General features: G+C 40.3%; 1 protein-coding gene across 1 annotated transcript in view; it reads left to right on the forward strand.

The window, feature by feature from the left end:
* Window positions 1–16,144, forward strand: part of kcnh6a (potassium voltage-gated channel, subfamily H (eag-related), member 6a) — a 47,921-nt gene that overhangs the window by 20,624 nt on the left and 11,153 nt on the right. The window contains exons 6-7 of the mRNA XM_058418342.1: window positions 823–1,028; window positions 15,708–16,133. Coding sequence (XP_058274325.1) covers window positions 823–1,028; window positions 15,708–16,133 — 632 coding nt within the window. The remainder of the gene's footprint in view (window positions 1–822; window positions 1,029–15,707; window positions 16,134–16,144) is intronic.

Consider the following 16,144-nt stretch of genomic DNA (forward strand, 5'->3'; position numbering starts at 1 on the left):
CAGGATGAAGCAGGATACAGCGTTGACCTCCCAGACTCCCGCAGCTTCACAAAGCAGTCTGGGATGAAAGGCGTTCATTAAGGCTGATTAGGGTTTTCTCACCAGCTCAGAGGCCGTCTGATCATCGCTACATCACAGGAGCCTACGAGAACAACGGAAATCTCATTACCGCAGAGACGCGCCGATTGTTTTTCCAGCTGTGCCACGTTCAGGAAAGGATGCAGAATAACCAGGAAAAGTACTGGGCAGCATTTAAGCTTATGGTTTTGGAGAGAACGTCCATGACGTAGATTAGTCACGTGAGGAACAGGAGCCATGTTTCTGCCCCTTAACCAACATGAAGGAGCAGGGTTTACGGGGCACATGATGCAATCAGGAGCTTTTTATGCCAATGATTAGCTCTAGACGTCATAACCGAGACTGCTGAACATTGTGTGTGTGTGTGTTCCAGCATCTGTTTATCGCAGTAAGAGAAGTTCTGTGGGTTTAGATTGACATGTCTGAGTATGTTTTCAAGCGTATGACTCAGATACATTCGCATTCGATATCGAAATATTTATCCTCGTACCATATGTTTCTGCTTGTGCGGTGTTTGCTATAGCAAGTGCAGGAGTAATGAGAATAGCCCTGTTTCCAGAGAAACAACAAAAACCAGCAGGTCTATTAAGTGTGTCAGAAGTGGGGGTGGGTGAAAAAGGCAAAAATATTACAGACAGGGTTATGAAAATACACACAATATCTATCGATATCATTCTGACCCAATCCTAGTTAGGATATTTTAATATATCTGTTATATGAGACTTATACGATATTCTCCCACAGATGCCTTGAAGCCCAACAATGTGAACTCCACGTCGGATTCGGATCTCATGCGGCATCGTGCCATCGGACGGATCCCTCAGGTCACGCTGACGTTCGGGGCGGAGCGGGTCAGACCGCCCTCACCCACCGAGATCGAGATTATTGCCCCTAGCAAGATTAAAGACCGTACGCAGAACGTCTCCGAGAAGGTCACGCAGGTCACGCAGGTAACACACGCATACAGTATATATATATATACACGCATTTTGTACATAATATTTCATAAAATCACTCACACTGTCGTCGTGAGATCTCGATTCTCTCAGTGATCTCTAGCCAGAAGGCACATGCCATACTCTCTCTCTCTCGGGTCAATCACAGTGTTGCTGAATGACCGTCAGTCACAGTGTCTGTGAACTCAGGGGCTCTGAGTGAGATTTTATGTGTCTTGGAGCAAGCACATGTTAGACTTCACCCTCTCTGGTTGTTGTGTTAGCTAGCAGCTAGCAGGAATTGGTGAAACCAAACTGGGAGAAACTGGTGGGGAAAATCCAGCACCGTATTCAATTAATAATGTATTTGGATTGAATAATGACCAAAGGAGTTAATGGGTCAGTGAGTAAATATATTTATGTCTGTCATGAGATTTACTAAATGAATGATATGACAGCAATATTGCTATATATTTGACAGTATTTCTGTGGATATTTTCAGACACTTATGATATTCTTGTTATTATCTATAATAGCTATTGAATTTATAGCTGTATCACTGTTACAATGCTAACTGGACAGATACCGTGCCTATTTTTGTTTCATTCGGTCCTCTTTTCCTTATTACATGTTGCTTTTTTGTTATTTGGCGATTTCTTATCATGTTATTCCGCTATTTTGCCAATACTTAGTTAAAAACGTCAGCAAAACCTCAGCATTACAGAGACGATGGAACGACAAATCCTCATTTGAATAGATTATCAGTCAATATTTTGTCGTCAAATTTCAGACAAAATTCCCAAGCAGCACTCGAGCTTTTAACATTTCTACACATGCCCTTTGGCAACGTGGTCAGTAACTCAGACAGTTATTTGCAAAACAAATAACATTAGAGCTTTCAAGCTGGTGACTTCAGTCAGCTTAGAAGAGGGAGGGAGAGAGAGAGAGAGAGAGAGAGAGAGAGAGAGAGAGAGAGATGACAAACATATACATGGCACAACAGGACTCAGGTGTGCCTCCTTAATAATTATTGCTCTAGCTCATCTCTGAACACCTCCATCCCAATGCAGTCCTATGCTATACCAAAAGTCTGTCTATCTATCTATCTGTCTATCTATCTGTCTATCTATCTATCTATCTATCTATCTATCTATCTATCTATCTATCTATCTATCTATCTATCTATCGAGTCTGTCTGTCTGTCTGTCTATCCAGCTTCTACACATATTTATAACACTCACTGTTTTTTAGATTCAGATAATGTCTGTAAGGAAGTATCATGATGCGATATTAAAGATGTTTCGTCTGTTTGTGTAAATGAGTCTGAGAATAAGTCATGGAGTCATGGAGTAACTGGTATGGGTGAATGGATGATGGAGTAACTGGTGTATTGGTGAATGGATGATGGAGTAACTGGTGTATTGGTGAATGGATGATGGAGTAACTGGTGTATTGGTGAAAGAATGATGGAGTAATGGGTGTATTGGTGAATAGATGATGATGTAACTGGGGTATTGGTGAAAGAATGATGGAGTAATGGGTGTATTGGTGAATGGATGATGACGTAACTGGTGTATTGGTGAAAGAATGATGGAGTAATGGGTGTGTTGGTGAATGGATGATGACGTAACTGGTGTATTGGTGAAAGAATGAAGGAGTAACCAGTGTATTGGTGAATGGATGATGACGTAACTGGTGTATTGGTGAAAGAATGATGGAGTAATGGGTGTATTGGTGAATGGATGATGACGTAACTAGTGTATTGGTGAAAGAATGATGGAGTAATGGGTGTATTGGTGAATGGATGATGACGTAACTGGTGTATTGGTGAAAGAATGATGGAGTAATGGGTGTATTGGTAATTGAATATTGAAATAATTAGTGGACTGGTGAATAGATGATGGAGTTATTTGTAGATCAATGAATGGATAATGAAGTATCTGTCAGATTTGTGAATGTATGATAGGTAACTGCTGTATTACCTGGTGGGGTAACTGGTAAACTTTTGAACGGCTTTTGTAGTAATGGGTGGACTGGCAAATGGATGATGGGATAATTGGTGATTTGAGTGGAGTAACTGGTGGATTGTGTGGATGGATAATTCAGGTAACTGGTAGATTAGTGAACTGATTATTTACATTTATATTATGGATGCTCTTATTTATTCTTTTTTATACAACTGAGCAGTGGAGAGTTAAGTACCTAGCTCAAGGTTCCAGCAGTGGCACATTGGCAATCCTGGGATTATGGGGTAACTGGCATGTTGTTTGATAGATGATGGTGTAATTGGTGGATTGTGTAAATGGTGTAACTTGTGGAAGTGTGTGGTAGGATGATGGGGGTAATGGCCAGATTGGTGAATGAGTGATGGGGTGTGTGATGGGTTATGTGAATGGACAGTGGAGTAACTGGTGGAATTTGGGATTGGTTGGTGGTATAATTGTTGGATTGTGTGAGTGGATAATGGAGTAACTAGTGGATTGCATAATAGATTATTGGTACTTAGTGGACTGGTGAAGGTTTGATTGGGTAACTGGTAGATTGGTGAAAGGATGATTGTGGATAGGTGAACTGATAATTGGGGTAACTGGAGGAATGATAGGGTATTTGATGAATAGACAATGGTGTAGATGGATTTGGTGAATGAATGAATGAATGAAAGGTTAAATGGTTGCTAATTGGTGGATCAGACTGGACAATGGGGTAAATAGATGCTAAGTGGTGGATCGTATGAATGAATAATGGGGTCAAAATGGTGGCAAGCTTGGCCTTTGTGGAAACGAGCGATGGAAAGGTCGACAATAACATTATCCCCCGAAACTCAAACGTCATCAGTAAAAAGCAGCCAGTGCCCTATAAACAGCAGTGCACAGAGATGTAGTCAGTATTGAACCTGTGTGTGTGTGTGTGTGTGTGTGTTTGTTTATGTTCACACTAATGACCTCAGACCCATCCTGCCAGGCCCTCCAGAGCTGTGCATATTGGTTTGGGAATATACGGGTCAATATTTTATAGCCACTAAATTAAATTTGCTTGGGTCGGTCACAGTGTTGTGTACGAGGCCACCATGCTTTCAGTGCTGCGATATTAGTTTATGATCTGTAGTGCTTCGTCTAGCTTGGGGTTATGGCTGAAAGAGCACCAGGAAGAGAAAGAGAGAAAGTGAAGGAGGGATGAAAGGAGGGAGAGAGGCTGTATTTGTGTCTCTCTCAATCGAAGGAACACGGGACAGTTTGTCATCCTGCCAGTGGAAAAATCAATCCATCCAGCAAACTCATTCAGTGTGGCGTATTTAAATTTGTTGGGCACGCGGTAAACGTTGTGTCGCCATAGTCACGGCATGTGGGACGTGAAAATGCAAGTCCTGTCTCGTACCCCTCCCCCACTCCTACACAGTACATTCATACAGCAAACATGGGGCAGTATAATTCATGCTCCATTGAGAAGCGGTGGCTTAAGCAGTTAAGGCTCTGGGTCACTGATCGGAAGGTTAGGAGTTTAAGCCCCAGCTCTGCCAAGCTACTTGCCCCTCCCTGCTCCAGGGGTGCTGTATCATGGCACTCTGACCCTGTGCTCTTCCTAATAAGCCGGGAAAAGCGAAAACTGGTGGTTATGACTGGGTTGTTAACTGGAAGATCAGGGTTCAAGTCCCAGCACTGCCAAGCTGCCACCGTTGGGCTCTTGAGCAAGGCAACCCACCCTGCCCCAGGGGGGCTGCATCATGGCTGATTCTGTGCTCTGACCTCAACCCCCAAGGATGGGATATGCGAAGACTGTGCAGTAATGTATATGTGACAAATAAAGACAGCTTAACTGCTACTGTTAGTTCCCATTTTTTATCCACTTGAAGCAATAGCAACTCTATGGAGCTTAACTGGAGCCTTCCATTGTTATATTGTTAAATCTCTGACATAGCAACAATTGTCCGTCACTCAAAAGAGATGTTTAATATTTCACCAGAAGTTAAAATGGATGGCGTTATAAATGTTTTAGCGTGTGATAGAAATGCTCAGGGTCTGAGCCACCTGCTCCTACAATTGATCCAGCTCTGATATCAATCTTAAGGGAGAAGTTCCAGAACAAAAATCTACAAATAATTTACTCACCCCCTGGTCATCCAAGATGTTCATGTCTTTCTTTCTTCAGTTGTAAAGAAATGATGTTTTATGAGGAAAACATTTCAGGATTTTTCTCCATATAGTGGACTTCAATGGTGCTCGCGAGTTTGAGCTTCCAAAATCCAGTTTAAATGCTGCTCCAAAGAGCTCTAAATGATCCCAGCCCAGGACGAAGGCTCTTATCTAGCCAAACCATTGGCCATTTTCTTAGAAAAATAAAAAATTGTATACTTTTTAACCACAAAAGCTCATCTAGCACTAGCTAGCTCAAGGGCTCAATGGCGCCAGCTTGGCAGTGCTGGGGCTTGAAGCCTGACCTTCTGGTCAATGAACCACCGTCCCATGGGGTCAGAGCACAGGGTCAGCCATGATATGGCACCCCTGGAGCAGGGGGCCAGCTTGGCAGTGCTGGGACTTGAACCCCCAACCTTCCAATCACTGACCCAGAGCCTTTACTGCTTAAGCCACCACACATGGCTTTCTAGTACTGCAACAACCTGAATATATTCCAGAAAGGAGTCTGGTCAGTTTCCATCCAAGGTCCTGCTTCTATAAATATATCCCTCGCCCTTCGCTGTCCCCATTTCATCTCTGGATATAAATTATGCAGAACACCAGGGCCACCTTTTTTCCCCACACTGTTTGCAGTGAAGCTGTAGTGGTTTTGCGTAATGAGAAACGATTGGATGTGAATAATTACGTGTGTGAGTGCAGCATAAGAGTTTTGACACCGATGATGACGGCTGTGGAAAGTTCTATCTCTTCTTCTTCTCTTGTTATCTGATGATTATCTGCCTGACAACCTGACATAGTTTCTGTTTTAGTGCAGAGAGGAGGAGTGTGTGTGTGTGTGGAAGAGAGTGAGAGAGAGAGAGAGTGAGAGAGAGAGGGAGTGTTTGTGTGTGACTATGTGTGTGTTTGTATATGTATGTGTGTGTGTGTGTGTGTGTGAGAGAGAGAGAGAGAGAGAGAGTATGTGTGTGATGATGATGATGTATGGCTGCTGATATGTGTAACTCTGTAACTTTGATAATTGAGCTTTGATTTGACATGGTGTGAAAAAATTGCCATTGATCCCTGCTGCGATTGATCCGTCTGTATTGTGTGTGTGTGTGTGTGTGTGTGTGTATGTGTGTGTGTGAGTGTGTGTGTGTGTGTGTGTATGCTCTGGGTTTTCTGTTCTGCCTGATGTATATTTCAAGGTTATCTAAAATATAAAATCAGTAAAAAGGCTTGATTTATGTACATCATTATAAGAGCTACTGGTGTAAGAAGTTACTGTCCAATTGGAAACTGGAGGTTATTTAGTCACTGGACTTCTCTGTTTTTAGCTGGAAGATACTGCGTGATGTTTATATATTTAAATAAAAAAGTATGTAAATAATATTAAATAATATTAACTATAATATAATTATAAATAATATTATTTAATTACTGAATGAAAGCAGCAGATTTCAAATGTGAAGTGATTTTGTACCCTCTTTAAATCTGCTTTAAAAAAAAAAGAAAAGAAAAAAAGAAAGAAAAGAAATTAACATGAGACACATTTTTGGACAATTTAAAATCTTCAAAAATGTTTTTTTATTTTTAGATTTTAAAAAAAACAGGATTTTTTTTCCATTTTTTTAAAAAAAACAATTGTTTTTCAGTGATTTTAATTATTTAACATTATTTTATAATATTATTGTTATTTAGTTATTTTTTTAAAGCCTTTAATCTTGAGTTATTTGTTTATTTTTTTATTTGTTTATATTTCATTTAGAAAAATATTTTTATATTAAAAATATAAATACTTTTAAATTGATTTTTGTTTTTTAAATCCAAATAAAAATAAACAAATTTTTTAGACATGAAATAAAATGTCATCAAATATTTTTATTTATTTATTTATTTATTTATTTATTTATTTATTTATTTATTTATTTATTTTCTTCGTTTGCTTGTTTGTTTGTTTATTTATTTATTTTTTCGTTCATTTATTTATTTATAGTTTTAAAGGCACCGCTTCTGTGAGTCATGATGTATATTGTGGATCATAGTAACGCCTTTCAGAATCATGACATAATGCTTGTTTCATAAGGCCCTTACCACTGGGTGTGCTGTTATAGGAAAATAATCAACACCAGGATGTGTCCTGTTTATTTTCCGCTAACAGAACGTCCTAAAGCGCTTCACTGTTCAGTTGTTTTTGTTCCAGTCACATTTATTACTCTGTCACTTTCTAAACAGTATACAGTGTATATGTACAACAGAGAGTAAACAGACTGCTGAGATATTCCGTAGTGTGTGTGTGTGTGTGTGTGTGTGTGTGTAGACTTACGTTAACAGAAGCGCAGGTGTGTCTGTTTGCACCTGCCCCTTGTCTGAGCGCGCTGATGCCGGAGTAGGCGGAGTCACTTTATCTTCTTTTGTTCTGGGTGAACTCTTCACTCGGAGTTGCGAGTGCACATGCGAGTGTGTGCGAGCGTGTGTGTGTGGGTGTGTGCGAGAGCGAGACATGGCGTGAGGTTGTGCTGCGTCAGCTCGCTCTGCTCTCTCCGTGCTGCTCACAGAAATGCCACCATGAGCCTGAGCCAAAAACTTCAACCTGTAAGTAGAAGTTGTGACATATTTCCAGTGTAGATATTATTCTCCTACAGTCTGAACCTTTATCCTGGTCCTCCAGACGCCGTCTCTTCTTCAGTCTGGCTCCGGTGATTTGCTTGTTAAATCAGTAAGGAGCCGGACCGTGACGCGGCCAGCCGACGTGTAGAGATTAAAAACGAGGGCCGGAGTGAGGCAGGGTTCATGCTGACTCAATTTATTAGAATTCTAACATTAAAAAACAAACAAAAAACAGACAAAAAACATGACAATTGAATTTATTTCTAAAAAAAATTGTATATTTAAATTTTTAACACTGTTAAAATACTCTCTTGTATTTTTTTTGTGCGACTTTAATATTCGTGTGTGTTTTGTTCTACAAATATCTAAACTGCAGTTTGCTGTAGCACTCGTTTTTATTCTCACTCTCTCTGTACACACCTTCACACAAGTCCTTCTTCAGGTCAGTTTTTGTTTGAGATTTGTCTCGAGTACTTATACATGCATGAAATGACACACATTACCAAAGCGATGGATGTTTTGTGTGTGTGTGTGTGTGTGTGTTAACCACACAGAATGAAACCATTGAAACAATTAATAACAATAATTTATGAATTGAGCTACACAAGCGTTTCTAACTGGTTTGGAAAGTGACCAGTGTGTCTCGACTTTTCAGCTCAGGGACGATCTGAAGGCACTGTCGGATTTCACTGATTGGATAAAAACAATTTTTGAATACGGTGACATTCAGACAAAACCATTAAGTTCTGTAATTTTCACTATCACACTGCATTAGCGTAGTCCAGCAATGAAAACTCTCCTGTCCGTCTTCCTCCACTAAACACACTAGCCTTGTGTCTCAAATCACACACTTATACACTGTTCTATAACTATTTTTCCTATTAATGTCACCTTTGGGTTTCAATCCTGCCAAAAGTTCTATTTTGTGTTCCAGTTGTACAGATTTTTCTAGATTAGGAAAATACTTTTAAGCGTAAAGTCAGAGGTTTAGAGAAGCGGTTCATGATGACGATCACGATGACGGCGGAAGGCACGTTTAACGATCTTTGACAGTCGGACTCGGAAACCTGATGGACAGCTATGCTTCAGCTCTGATGCGTGGCTTCTAGTGAATGTTGCATTGAAATCCTCTGGATGTATGTAAGGTACACAGTGCTGCTTATGCACACACATGCAAAATCATGAGTCTGATATGGAACAAAATCAGATCCCACTAGACTGGTAAACCAGTACAATGAATTATCCTTCAGTTTTTTAGCCACTTATGCTAATAGTAAGATGATTACCTTTTATAGTACATTTCTAGGATTTGGCAGAGCTAAAGCATGTAATTTATCTAATTTTTAATGCATCTGAGGGTTAAGGGCCTTGCTCAGAGGCAGCAACTTGGTGGACCTAGGATTTGAACTTACAACCTTCTAATCAGTAGTCCAACCACTAAGCTAAGATATAGAAGCTAAGAAACGTATCACTGTCAAGCCATAGCTTAGCAAAAAGCTTTTCAGAATCTCCACTTATGGTCGTTTCCCATAAAAAAGTTACTGAACCCCTGCACCAGAAGTTTGTGAAGAACCTCTCTCTCCAGCCCTGAGCTTTTAATCTTAACGAGTCACTGTGTTACACACACAACACACAGCATGGCCTCTTTCCTGACCAAAAACCTCTCACACAGCTTTGATGTACGTTTGTGTTGCTTGGAAATCAAACACAGGTGAGAAAAATGAGGTGGCCAGGGTACACCACGCCAGACTCGGGCATCTCAGACATGAGAGCCGGACGCTTCTGGACACAGATGGAGGGAACGGTGAGAGGAAAGCTATAGCATGATACAAAATGATTGCATTTGTCTAGTGGATTCGTTGTTGGTTCTCTTCCCGTTGTGTGTGTGTGTGTGTGTGTGTTTATCTGTGTGCATACTGCACAGATCAGACCAGCCTCGCCATTACGAAACAGGGTGCTGGATTATATCAGTCTGTGTGTGTGTGTGTGTCCGTGTGTGTGTGTGTGTGTGTGTGTGTGTGTGCGCAGACACGTGATGGCTGGGTGTGTGGATATCATCCAACAAATTCCTCAGTGTATTTAAGTCTGGTGTATTTATATGTGTGTGTCTTGTATCATATAAAATTTCCATAATTACAATAATTATTATTTTTAATACATTTGTCAAAGATTACATTTTTTTAAATTAAATAACGACACATTTCTAGTTACTGTTTGTCGAATGATGTGAAACAAGTCACTTCTTGTAATAAGAGCAAAGAATAATAATAATAACAATAATAATAATAATTAATAATAATAATAATTATTATTATAATGTAAAGGTTTTATGATCACAAGCTTTGTTTTATTTATAATTTATAATAATAATAATAATATAATTGAATAATATAAATCAATTTTTTAAATATCTAAATAATAATAAAAATAAATGAAATTAAGAATAAAAATTATTTTAAAAAAGTAACATTTCTAATGCTTTAATTAAAAATCAAAGGTTTAACAATATGATCACAAGCTTTGTGTGCCATATGCTTTCTTTTTTTAACAACTATAGTAATAATAATAATAATAATAATAATAATAATAATAATAATAATAATAATAATTAAAAAAGTAATGAAATCAATAAAAATATTTTTTAAAAATAAGTTTTTAATGACTTAATTACAAATAGATAGAACTCAAAAACTAAATAGATAATAAAGAAAATAAATAAATAGAAATAGTTAAAAATGTTAAATGTTAATTAATTGATTGATTGATTAAAAAGCAAATAATTAATAATTAATTTAATATTTTTGTATACATTAAAAAAACTTTTAAACAGCTTCTTTTTAATATAACTTTTTAAATAATTTTTAAATGAAAAAAAAAAAAAAAAAATATATATATATATATATATATATATATATATATATATATATATATATATATATATATTATATATATATCCAGTTGTGTTGATGGGGATTTATTGATATATCATGGTAACATATCGTAGAAATGCCTTTAAAATCAAATCTGGCCATTCAGGACTGTATTACTATGTTTCTAGCTTAGGTTTGGCTCCGCCCCCAGATGGACCGCAAACCTCATACAATTAGGTGATTAATTGATTAGGTGATTAGGTGATTGATTAATTGATTAGGTGATCAGAATTACACTTTTGTCATCGACAGCAACAACGACAACTCTGACGCTTTTATGTAGCTGTTGAAGTGGAATTATGGGAGAAGTCGTGCTCTGTCAAATTTGTCTAAAACAAACACGATTAAAAGGTACAGCTCTCTTCAGACGAGCGAGAGACGTGTCGCTCGGGGCATTTATGCCGTATTCGTACACTAGGCTTCAGACTAGCCTCATTAGCAGATTAGCAATGTCTAAGATCACTGCTACGATATGGTTTTATATATCAGACTCTGTAGTTATTAGTATTTCTTTTGTTTTTATGCAGTAAAAAGGAACTATTTGAAGGGTAGGAACTACAGTGGGGAAGTAAAGGAACGTCGCACCAGACGTGCTGTAATACTGACAAGTAATCATTTTTTTTCCTAATTTTTTTTTATTATCCAGGTCTGTGAAAGATGGAGTTGTCGAAAGCTCAGAACCGGCTGCTTTTTATCTGCAAGCTTTGCGTCTAAATCGGGATCCTGAAGCTATTTAAAAAACAGTTGACGATATTTCCTCCCTGTTCTTCTCAGCTTTATTTTTAGCCAAGTGTTAAACTGTTGTGCTCCTTAACTGCACAGATGTGTTGTGAAGGGTGTGTGTGTGTGTGTGTGTGCGTGAGGTGTCACAAGTACAGAACATGTTGCTCCTAGCTGCTTTGCGGTCAGCGTGCTCATACGGTCTGACAGGTTAAATGGTGTGGAGATACAGCCAGGCTTAACCATGCCAAAGAAGAACGTTATTTCTGAAATACAGAGATAAGATCTGAGAAAAACCCGTCGCTGCATCTGTCAACACGCTGAGGCCTTGTGTTACGGCTTACTCTCCCCCCCCCTCTCTCTCTCTTACTGTGTCATTGTATTTTTCTCTCTGTAGCTGTCTCTCTGTCTCTGACTTTCCTTCTCTGTCTGTCTCTCTTCCTCCATGTCTTTTCCGCTCTCTTTGTTTCTTTCTCTTTGTCTCTCTCTCTCTCTCTCTAGAATTTTTATTTCTCTCTCTCTGTCTTTGTCTCTCTATCTCTCTTCCTCAATGTCTTTTCTTAAGTCTTTGTTTATCTCTGTGTATATGCATCTTTGTTTTTCTTATCTCTCTCTCTCTCTCTCTCTCTCTCTCTTTGTCTTTCTGTCTCTCAGTATCTCTCCCTTTTGCAACTTTTTGCAGAAGAGTGGCATATATGTGTGAAAGTCAGGGGTGCACAAACGTTTGAGTGTTTAGCGTATATCTTAAAAGATTATTGTTTTAAGTCTATACTAGCCTAGGCTTATTGTCGGTTGATGCGTCCGTGTTGATGTTGTTGATCAACAGGTTCCCTTTTTGAAATCAGGTCTGTTCAGTTTTTTCTGTACACAGCCATGAGGATGTTATAGTCACAGCCATTAAAAAAATATTAGGAGCAGCTCCGCAGTCGGTGTTATGCAAAGCAGCATGGAAAACGTTTCTCATTTGCCTCCGGAGAGCGTGTTTGTCTGGGTCACTTCTAATTCTCTCTAAACTTCAAGAAGAGGCTTGAAGTTTCGTCTAATGACCCACTGACCCACTCCCTCAGTCAGCTGTGTGTTCAGAGAGACACGTTACTGCCTACGAAGTTACAGTGAAGAAATACATCACCCATCAAGGTGTTTACTTTATTCTGGAGGCGAGTTCTTAAGGCAGAAATTTGTATAGTGAAACCAATTTCCATAAGAAATAATGTAAATGCAGATATGCAGAATGAAGCCACCCAAAAATACGACCAATATTCCCAGTATGAAGCGTATGTAAACTGTATGGCTGCTTACAAAGAACTGACCCAAGCCAAGCATTCCATGTCAAGGCTCCTCACAGGAGGTCATGCCACCAAGCTTGGGCTAAAAATAGAACAGACCGCCCACACCACCAATCTGTCAACAAAAAAACACCCGAAAAATCACCTAGCTTTTGAATGCATGCCGAAGGCGACGTTGGTATCGTGGGTTGACTCTTTCCAAACAGCTTTCACTGACTGAAAAAACATTCGTAAATTCACTATGGTTGTATTCACTTGGATTTCCACTGACACTAACAAGTCTTCAGCGGCTTCCGACTTAGCCGGCGTTCGTTTCGTTTCGTATGCTGAAGCAAATTTCTCGCAAAATTCTGATTCTTATTGCGAAAATTTGTAAGGGAGGTCATTAATATACTGAGGTTCCACTGTAGCTTTAATCTAAAGAGGCTTGTTTGTTAACAGATACTAGCGAGGGCTTGTTGTTAAGAGGGATTAATCTCAGCACCTGGAGTCATGGTGCTGAACAAGTACCAGGTGATACACATGATGATGACCAGCTCCACTCTCAGCATAGCAAGAGAGAGAGAACGTCTAGAGAAAGTGTTTATACGTCAAGGTGTTTCTGCACAATGAACTATTTAAGTACAAGGCAAATTCCTCCACCCATCAGGAGTCTCTGTCCTGAAGGTTTGAGATCTGTAGATTTCGAAAGTCTCTTTGTACCGCTACACCAAAGTTTTGCACACTTGCGATGGCTCCGGCTCGATGGGTGGTTCCCATAGTAACCAGTAGTTGCCATGGTCCCCTGAGACTCGCCTGATCCCTGTTTACTAATGGAGCGTTAGAGCAGCGTGCTGGACGAATTACTGATACGGGTTTTATAGACAGAGAGATGATGAGCACCTGCTCAGGGGTTTGTCTCAGGTCTCACAGATCTCTCACAAATCCCACTCCAACATGCTCTCTCTCTCTCTCTCTCTCTCTCTCTCTCTTTATGTTAATATTTCTCTGTCTGTCTCTCTCTGTCACCCTGTCTCTCTATCTCTTGCTTTTGTTTTCCTCTCTTTCTTTCTTTCTTTCTTTCTTTCTTTCTTTCTTTCTTTCTTTCTTTCTTTCTTTCTTTCTTTCCATTTCCCTTTCTGTCCTTCTCTCTCTCTCCTTCTCTCTCTCTCTCTTTCACTCACTGTGATGTCTGTCCGTCTATCTCTTTTTTTTCTCTCTCTCCCTCTGTCTGTCTCTTGTTCTCTATTTGTCTTTTTGTGTTTCTCTCTTTCTGTCTTTCCTCCTCTTTTTGTTTCTCTTTCTGTTTGTCTCTGTGTGTTTCTATGCGTCATTGTTTTCCATGTCTCTCTCTCTCTCTCTCTCTCTCTTTATGCATCATGTCACTTTTCCCTCCCTTCTCTTTTCAGATCAGTTTAAAGTGAAGTATGAACACTCACTAGCTGTTTATCAGTTCCTCCCTCTGTGTGTTGCTCTGTGTGTGTAGTCATTGGTGTCTGTCGCTCATCTGTTGCTATGCACAGAGTCTCAGTCCCTCAGTACTGTTTCCTTGGACAGACAGCACCATGGGACCAGAGCCAAACAGACATTATTTGGGCGGTGTTTTCCTTCTCGGCACAGCGGTGACACTGACAGGGCAGAGGCATGTTACTGGGTGTTCTGGTGTTATTTCAGACACAGCAGCTTTCCTGGGGATTTGTAAACATCTCAGATTTGTATCTGCTACATGCCGTGCCATATGATTTGACTATGTGATGTAATTTTAGAAAAATATGGTGTACAAACCAGGATATTCAGATACTACACATACACACTATCAGCTTCTTCCTCGTGTCACCAAAACAGCTCCACCAGACCTCTGAAGGTGTGCTGTGGGTGGTGGTAGCTCATGTGGTTAAGGCTCTGCGTTGTTGATCGGAAGATCAGGGGTTTACGCCCCAGCACCGCCAAGTTGCCACTGTTGGGCCCTTGAGCAAGGCCTTTAACCCTCTCTGCTCTAGGGGTACTGTATCATGGCTGACCCTGCGCTCTGACCCCAACCTCCAAGGATGGGATATGTGAAGAAAGAATTTCATTGTGCTGTAATGTATATGTGACAAATAAAAGCTGTTTCTATTTCTGTGGTATTTGACACCAAGATGTTGCAAGAGATGCTTTAAGTTAAGTCAGTTGCGAGGTAAGACTTCCATGGATAGGATTTGTTTGTCCAGGACATTCCACAGACGCTCGATGGGATTGAGATCTGGTGAATCTGGAGGCCAAGAGGCCATCATGTTCCTCAAACAGTGTTTGAAGTGTAGCAGGAAGAATTATCCTGCTGAAAAAGGACACTGCTGTTAGGACAGAGGTGTCCAGTCTTATTGAGTCACACCTGATTCCACCTGTTTAATCAACTCATCCTGGCTTTCAGTAGACTTTGGAATACTGTTAGCATACTTGGTACTTATGTATGCAACAGTTTTTATGTACGTGTTTTGTGTCAAAGACCAGTATTGAATCCTGAGGTCTCATGCACATCAGTGAGCACTTTTGGGATGTACTAACCACTGCATACCGAGAACAAACCACAAGACCTGTTGTTTTTGGAGATGCTCTGACCCAGTTGTCTAACCATTTTGTTGGAGCTGGGTTGGTGGTAGCTCAAGTGGTTAAGGCTCTGGGTTGTTGGCTGGAAGATCAGGTCCCCGAAGATCAGATCAGATTCAAGCCCCAGCACCACCAAGCTGCCACTGTTGGGCCCTTAAGAAAGGCCCCCAAACCACCCTGCTCCAACGGCACCACATCATTGTTGACCTTGTGCTCTGACTCTAACCCCCAAGGATGGGATATGCAAAGAAAGAATTTTCTTGTGCTGTAATGCATGTGACAAATAAAGGCTACTTAACTACTTAATTTTAACCATCCATACACTTGCCCCTTTTTCCTGCTTCCAACACGTCAGCATTGAGAACTGAATTGATTTGCTGTCTAATCGATGTCCAGTGCCATTATAAAGAGATGAGTGATGTTATAAACATTACAGCTGATTGTTTCATGTTCATGTGATGTGTGTTTCAGGTGCTGTCCCTGGGAGCCGACGTGCTGCCCGAGTACAAGCTGCAGGCGCCGAGAATTCACAAGTGGACGATCCTTCACTACAGCCCGTTCAAGGCCGTATGGGATTGGCTGATCCTGCTGCTCGTGCTCTACACAGCCGTGTTCACGCCGTACAGCGCCGCCTTCCTGCTCAGCGAGCAGCAGGACGGTGGCCGAGGCGACTGCGGCTACACCTGCAACCCACTCAATGTGGTGGACCTGGTGGTGGACGTCATGTTCATCATCGACATCATCATCAACTTCAGGACGACTTACGTGAACCGCAACGACGAGGTGGTGAGCCACCCGGGCCGTATCGCGCAGCACTACTTCAAGGGCTGGTTCCTTATTGACATTGTAGCGGCGATCCCTTTCGACTTGCTCATCTTCAGATCCGGCCCAGACGAGGTGAGAGTAAA

The sequence above is a fragment of the Hemibagrus wyckioides genome, linkage group LG02, assembly GCF_019097595.1.
Source record: "Hemibagrus wyckioides isolate EC202008001 linkage group LG02, SWU_Hwy_1.0, whole genome shotgun sequence".
Taxonomy (NCBI): Eukaryota; Metazoa; Chordata; class Actinopteri; order Siluriformes; family Bagridae; genus Hemibagrus; species Hemibagrus wyckioides.